The 7,500-nt window shown below is 40.0% G+C and overlaps 2 protein-coding genes across 3 annotated transcripts in view; one reads left to right on the top strand and one right to left on the bottom strand.

The window, feature by feature from the left end:
• The window catches only part of LOC135109876 (R3H domain-containing protein 4-like), a 7,022-nt gene extending 123 nt beyond the window's left edge, over positions 1 to 6,899 (bottom strand). The window contains exons 1-7 of one of the 2 annotated variants that reach the window (XM_064021668.1): positions 6,453 to 6,899; positions 5,460 to 5,632; positions 5,053 to 5,177; positions 4,502 to 4,664; positions 4,125 to 4,249; positions 3,659 to 3,800; positions 1 to 3,459 (exon numbers count right to left, since the gene is read on the bottom strand). The exon at positions 1 to 3,459 is cut by the window's left edge and continues 123 nt beyond it. In XM_064021668.1, the coding sequence (XP_063877738.1) occupies positions 3,350 to 3,459; positions 3,659 to 3,800; positions 4,125 to 4,249; positions 4,502 to 4,664; positions 5,053 to 5,177; positions 5,460 to 5,632; positions 6,453 to 6,520 (906 nt within the window). In that variant the 5' untranslated portion in view covers positions 6,521 to 6,899 and the 3' untranslated portion in view covers positions 1 to 3,349. Of the gene's footprint in view, positions 3,460 to 3,658; positions 3,862 to 4,124; positions 4,250 to 4,501; positions 4,665 to 5,052; positions 5,178 to 5,459; positions 5,633 to 6,452 lie in introns of those variants that run through there. The other variant, XM_064021669.1, reaches the window with a different exon arrangement.
• A 383-nt stretch (positions 6,900 to 7,282) lies between these two features.
• The window catches only part of LOC135109872 (threonylcarbamoyladenosine tRNA methylthiotransferase-like), a 10,051-nt gene continuing 9,833 nt past the window's right edge, over positions 7,283 to 7,500 (top strand). Inside the window, exon 1 of the mRNA XM_064021662.1 lies at positions 7,283 to 7,500. This exon is cut by the window's right edge and continues 130 nt beyond it. The gene's annotated coding sequence lies outside the window, so the exon portion shown is untranslated.

Raw genomic sequence — 7,500 nt, 5'->3', positions numbered from 1 at the left:
ATTATAAATAAATAAAGAGACTGAAGCTAGAATTAAGCACATAGATATTATGCATCATTGCAGTAACTGAAGTTTAATGCTGAGAATACAAAATTATACATTATGCAACAAAATGTTCAAGTCTTGATATGTAATAAACCCAAGCAGTAAAATGATGATATTAAAATTCAGTACATATCAAGACATACGTCACTGAGTGAACACAACCGTACATTAAAATGTCATGTGTAAAGAATGTAATTGTGGGATGTTAGTTTTAATATACTAATGATAGTTGACATTTGATACCATTTTCTTCAGAAGTTATCCTTGTGTTATGCCTGTAAATCATTTATGACACATGTAACAATGTATGCATTAATAAAACAGAATATGCCCCTAGAGGACTCAAGCTACAAAATATTCACACAAGTTGAATAAACTGGCTGTGCACCTCAACACTTGAGGACTGAGCTACACTGAGTAAACATTCCTGTGACAAAGCCATCTTCTCATGACACACTTTTCTCCTCTTTCTTTGTCTTTTTCTTCACATGAAAATAAGAAAGTGGCCATTGTCAAACAATCTGTAACTGCTCACTCTTCCTGAGAACTTTGAGGAATTGCCAAATTGTAAAATCATGTTCTCTTTTCCTCCATGTACTCTAGAACTCTGCCCTTCTATTTCATTTTAGGTCATGCTTTTTGCAGCCACTGCATGTACACACTGTAAATCATCTCACTTTCTGGCCATGTGCTACCAAAAACATATTTCAAATGTTAATTTCACTGCCTCTTCCTGATGAGTCTTGAATTTTATATTATTGTCATTCCAAACAAAAAATTAATCTTTCAAAACAGTAAGTAGGGAATCTGGTTATAAACCTTATCACTACGTTTCAAATTGATGTAAAGTATCTGGTTCCAATAATCTTGGATAAAATGTTGTGGAGCTTTACTACAATGTCATATCAACTGCAGCCTTGATCTCTTAAATATTTTCAGGATTTGTATCTCAGTTTTGTAATTCTGACAATAAAAGCACACAAGCCTACCACTGTGCTAATATCTACTCATGTTCATAAGAGTGAACACTGTGTTTGTGCAGCAAAGTAAAATATGAATACACTTGCATAAAACCACTCACTTATATTTTATATTACTTATACATAAAGGCTGTGTCAGCTATGTACGTCAGATATCCTCCTGCTCCCATCATCAGGAAGAGGGTCAAAATGAGCAAGTCTATGTGCAATTAAGAAACACAAATGAGACTGAGGAATGTTTACTTTTGTTATTTTTATCTGAATCTGATTCTGAACATAACTGACTGCTTAAGTCACACTAAAAGTAAGAGTGTCGAGGGGATTAATCACTGTACTGTTATCTGGTTATGCCTTAAATGTAAGCAGAAAAGTGAATTCAATAAATAGATAAAATAAATAAAAGATAAATCAATACAGTTTTTGTCTGACATGCAGAGTGATGGAAAGACTTCAACACAACTGCCATTTCTGGGTTGGACAAGATATATATCAATAAATCAAATCAAATAAGTAAATAAATAGTACTGTTAACAACCAACACATACCATACTGACATAATTACTTCATAAAGACAAGGCATAGAGAAAGTGTTTGTTAGGAGGGATTGGTGTTCGTGTGATGCTAACATGCCGTCTTCCCACAACAGAGTCATGACACTCAATAAAGAGGTTACAAACTCTATGTCATGTAGAGAATAGCAAGAACCATGATGTGAAATGAGCCACACATTCTTCTATGCAACATTCTCCTAGTGAGTGGAGCAAGGATGTCTCAAAAGTTCCTGGCTGGTGGTGTCAAGTTTGCACCTCCCACCAAGTGGTTCACTCCTTCACCGTGCTGGGCCTGGAGTTGCCTTACCCTAGATCGCTTCATTATTTTCTTTCATATCGACAATTACAAACATCAAATGCTATTAATAAGTATAAAATGACACACTCAATGGCAACATTAATATTCCTTCACCACTGAGTTTTGCACTCCACAATAAGAAAACGATTTGTACATCACCATGAATAATTATGTGTTTAGCAATGGAGAAAACTTCTGTATAACTACCAAACTATATCTGCACAAACTTTCTTTCAAAAATCCCTTTAAGCTATGGATATAATGCATTCGTACAAAAATTAAACAAAGAACCGAAGGCACTAGCAAGCAAGAGACTCACAAAAATGCAAAATTCACATTACTGTATTACACTGACAATTATCACTGCATTAAATCCTAAAACTCTCAAGTCTTGACATCTGAAAAGTCATCAATAAGGAGTGCAAGCTTTCACAACTATCATGAATTAGTCACAATCTTTTATTAAATTACATGTTCAGACAAACAAGACTGGGAGATCAAGCAGTGAATATTTTTAAGTGTCCTTCAAGGTCACCCCTAAAGAAGATCATAGTGAGGCAGATGTTCCTGCCCTGGCTAACGAGTTAGGCTTCAGTCAGTCTGACAATGAGACCTGTAACACCAGACAGCAGTAGCCACAAGATGCTCTACCAAGAAAGAGATGGCAGTGCTGATAGGAGTAAAGAGGCTATCAGAGGCTATCAGTCATACTGTCTGTCTCTGTGGGGATGCTCCCTCTGAAAGCATCCCCACAGGAGGCAGAAAAAACACCCACATCTCCTTATCCAAACATTTCGTTCTTGTTTGCTTAAATTACCAACACCTCTTTCACACATGTACTCCTTTACTTTGTCCTTCCATCTCCCCAGTGCCTTCCTCTCCTTACACTTCTCCAGCTTTCTCACACACACATCCTACGGAAATTATTTACTACTCTCCAAGGTTCCCTTTCACTCTTTGCTAGTAAGACAATGTCATCTGGAAACAGACATGCTACAACAGCCCATCCCACTCCATTCTGTTTCAGCCATGGTATACTCTAAAAATATTGTGCAGTCTGCACATTTATGTAAAGAATTATCAATTATGTAGCACTAAATAAAAACATTATTGGTAAATAGAAATCTTTAATAAAAATATGATATATTCAGTTATATAATGCATGTTAAGTGTATCATTCAATTATCATCAGGCAGTGGGAAAGGCTTTGGTAGAAAAGTTCCTCCTGTCTAAAGTAGATAAAGAAGGATTATTTAAGTCACTGAAAATTAAGATGAGATATCTCAGGGATGAACATTTGCTTCAGAATTAAATGCCTGCCTATTTATAAACTAGGATAAGATCCTAGAGTCCACTTGATCAGTCCCTTTCAACTGTCTTTTATGTAATCTTTTATGATTGTCTGCCGGTCCTGTATTCAAATCTTGCATTGCCATCATTATCCAGCCTGAATCAACAAATGTACAGAAACATGGCTAGCTTCTGTAGAACTTGTCAATGTAGCTGGTGAGTGAGATCTCAGGTATGTGGAAACACTTATGGGCATTTTCCACCTTGGTTCTTCTCACTCCTGCAATGGTAGTGCCTGCAATAGCACAAACTTGTAAGCATCAGCCAACAAGGTGATGTCGTCTTCAGAGTTACCTTAAATACTCTAGTCATCATGAAAGTACTGCATTAATCATGACAAAATATGACACCATGAAGATATACCAATGAACAACATGAATACTGCTACATCATAAAAGCCGCATATTTACATGGCAAATAACATGGAGACTCACTTTTAGAGCGGAGCAAGTTGTACTGACAGAGAGCGTGCAGCAGCAGGCGCTCAAAGCCGCTCAGCTCAGAGGTGATGTAGATGGCCAGAGGGTCATTCCCAAATATCTCCACAATTTCTTCCTCAAGGTATGACAGAACTCCCTGAAGTTATACTCATTCAGGACAACAATGTTATGGAGGATTGAACTACTCGGCACAACAGCTGCCAGTGAGGATAAACCCAATGAAGAAACACAATCTTGCAAAGGAACTGTATACACTTCTAGGTCATCTCAACTCAACAAGAGAGAGAGAGAGAGAGAGAGAGAGAGAGAGAGAGAGAGAGAGAGAGAGAGAGAGAGAGAGAGAGAGAGAGAGAGAGAGAGAGAGAGAGAGAGAGAGAGAGAGAGAGAAAGGTAATCCTGACTCAACTAAGGAGAGAGAAGAAGAGAGGGAAAAAAGGGGAAAAAAAAAAAAGCAACTCACCAGAGGGAGATGTTTCTTCTTGAGCAGTGACTGCAGTTGAGCTTCCATCATAGAGAACCTGTGTGCCTCACTGTATGCTGGGTGAACATGGCGGCAGTCACTCATCTGTGCAACCACTGTGAAACCTGCAGACGTGGGGAGTGTCACTCAAATGGCACCTGCACCTAATGTGTATCTGGTTGGTGTGGTGGTGGTGAGTCCTGTCAGTGTCTTCATCCCTTCAATAATGGCTAGTTAGAGGACAGCAACAGCAATGAGACCTCAGGCTTAGTCTTCTGGTCATTTAAGATTCTGGTATTCTGGCAGCAGCACTTGAGTTTATTAAGAGAACATATATTGAACACTGATCTGCCTTCCACACACACAAACAAACAAACCTTCTGCATTAGGGAGATTTTCCTCCATAGTGTCTGAATTGATTTGGGTGAAGGAAAACCCGCCCACACTGCTGCGGCCAACCCTCTCTTGTGTCTTGGGCGCCACACTCTCCAGGTACTCCCGCTGCTCCTGCTCAGTGCGAGTGATGAAGTGTTGCCAAATCTGGGAACAATTGTAAGGCTTGTCAAGGTTTGAGGCACTTAATGATCAGTGGCCCACACTTTAATTCATGATCAGTAGTTACACAGTATGGTGAATAACTGCTGTGTGTTCACCCTGCAATGAAAGGGACATTATGTGCTCAGCTACAAATGAAAATAATTTACCTGTGTGTTTTGTGTTCAGTCAAGCACAGTGAAGGAACTTTCTGTCCTAGGCAAAGTGATGGTGTGTGCCTGGCTGGGAGGGAAGTGATGATGTGGTGTGCCTGGCTAGGAGTGAGGTGATGGTGTGTGTCTGGCTGGGAGTGAGGTGATGGTGTGTGCCTGGCTGGGAGGGAAGTGATGGTGTGGTGTGCCTGGCTGGGAGGGAAAGGATGTCACGTACTCACCCTCATGTTGTTGCAGTCAGTGAGCAGCTTGGTGAAGGCATTGTCAGCCTTAGGAAGGAAATCAGCAATAGTAGGCTCCAGGGCATCCTCCATCTCATCTTCCACCAGTGTCTGCAGTGCCCGGGCTGTAAAAAATTAATTAATCAATTAATTGATGAAAAAAATATCATAGTGGAACAAACCTATGAAGATCTTAGACAGTTTCAAGGGGAGTTTAGATGAGTTTATTGATGTTGATGACAGATGGCAAGTTTTAATGGCTCAGAAGCTGCCTTGTATTGATCAACTTCTTTAGTGTCTCCTTATTTTCTTAAGTGCTTACCAGTCACATCAAACTGATAATATACTGTGTGGAAGACAAGTATATTACACCGACACTGTCTCTGATCTAGAGCAAGTGTGCTCACCATTGCTGGCCCTCCTGCTGCGCCGGGCTCCTGCATGACGGCTGCGGTGGTGCTGTTCCAGGCGCTGCAAGAGCTGGGCCGGGTCTCGTCGCTGTGGGACGTGCACCACGGGGGCCTCCTCTGCTGGTGGCTCAGGCTCAGGGGGCGGCGTGGAGGGCTGGCTGATTCCAAGTCTGGCAAGCGATACGTATGTATGTGGATAAATACACGAAAGTAATTAACTTTACAAATATGAACTGGTTTGCTTACATCCCCTTCCTGATATTACTGGTGTAATGATACTTTGTTCAAATGCATTTGTCATATTAATAATGAAAATATTACAGGGTACATATTCTGTATCACTATAAACTACATATACTACAAAGTTAGGGTATGTATTAAATAGTTGGACAGCCTCAGCAATACCTACTCACCAGATTCCTGCAACATACTGCCACTCCATCCTGAGATTTTGAGATATGATTTATTTATTTATTTATTTATTTTTTTTTTTGTCATATGATCAAAGATGGCTGTCACGCAATACCACCCAACTCAACCTAACAAAACTAACTCAACCCAACCAAACAAACCTGATGAAACTAATCAAACAAAACTAACCCATGCTAACCAAAGAAACTTGGCTTAATTAACCAACTTAAGTAACCTAACTGAACTTAAAAAAAACTTTTGTCAACATTGTAAATTATTAGCGGTGAATATACATGATGTTTAAAGTACAAAGAATGAAAAGCTCTACTGAAGACAAGTATGAGAAAAGCCATGTTGAGACTGGTGAGAGTAAAATGATACCCACCTTTCTCCTACTGACCGCGGATAAATGTTACAACACCACATGCAACCTCTTATAAAAGCTTTTCTCCTTAACACTTACTGGTAACATTAAGCAAATTATCACACAATTCTTATCTTGACTTAAAATGTCTGGCAGTCTGACAAGTGTTTAAAAGGACGCTGAAGGTCACACCAAAAGACTGGACTGTTCCTTACGAGTTGATGGACTCATCGCTGAAGCTGATGACTGGGGCTCTGTTGCAGGCCTTCCTGATGACACCCATGGCGAGGCAGGTCCTGTGAGGGGCGGGACGAGGAGGACACTTGGGTTTTGTTTACAGCGGCCAGCTGACTCGCTGAGCCTGGAGGGGGACGGGCTGCGAGGGCGCCTACCACCTGAGGGGTTGACACCTGGGGCCAGATGCTCAAAAGTCTTCAGGGCCTTTTAAGTGCTGATAAAAGTCCCTTAGACCGCTTAAGGGCGGAAATTATTTACTACTCTTCAAGGTTCCCTTTCACTCTTTGCTAGTAAGACAATGTCATCTGGAAACAGACATGCTACAACAGTTTTTTTTTTTTTCATTACACACACACACACACACACACACACACACACATTCTCTCTCTCTCTCTCTCTCTCTCTCTCTCTCTCTCTCTCTCTCTCTCTCTCTCTCTCTCTCTCTATATATATATATATATATATATATATATATATATATATATATATATATATATATATATATATATATATATATATATATATATATATTCGTACAATAATTTCAACCTGTGCAGTAAGATAACATGGCTAAAACAATCTGGCAACGCTACAGCTGCCTGACAAATTAACCATTCAGTGTGTCGCGTCTATGGGTGGTGTTAGTATGCGTCTGTTTCAACTCTCAGCCTGACACTGTTTTTTTTTTTTTTTTTTTTTTTTTTTTTTTTTTTTTTTTTTGTGTGTGTGTGTGTGTGTGTAACCACGCCTACATAGTGGCTGCCAAGGCTTACCCATGAGTTAAACCTTCTTTAGTTGGTAATGAGGAAGGCGTGGGCTCTAGCAGTGGACACCTGAAGGCAGCAGTGGGTGAAAACAGTCGCGTCTATGGGTGGTGTTAGTACCTGTCCGTTTCAACTCCCAGCCTGACAGAATTTGTGTGTGTTTTTTTTTTTTTTTTATGTGTAACTACGCCTACACAGTGGCTGCCAAGGCTTACCCATGAGTTAAACCTTCTTTAGTTGGTAATGAGGAAGGCGTGGGCTC

The sequence above is a fragment of the Scylla paramamosain genome, chromosome 19 (assembly GCF_035594125.1).
Source record: "Scylla paramamosain isolate STU-SP2022 chromosome 19, ASM3559412v1, whole genome shotgun sequence".
Classification (NCBI taxonomy): Eukaryota; Metazoa; Arthropoda; class Malacostraca; order Decapoda; family Portunidae; genus Scylla; species Scylla paramamosain.
This window is presented reverse-complemented; position numbering and strand designations above follow the sequence as displayed.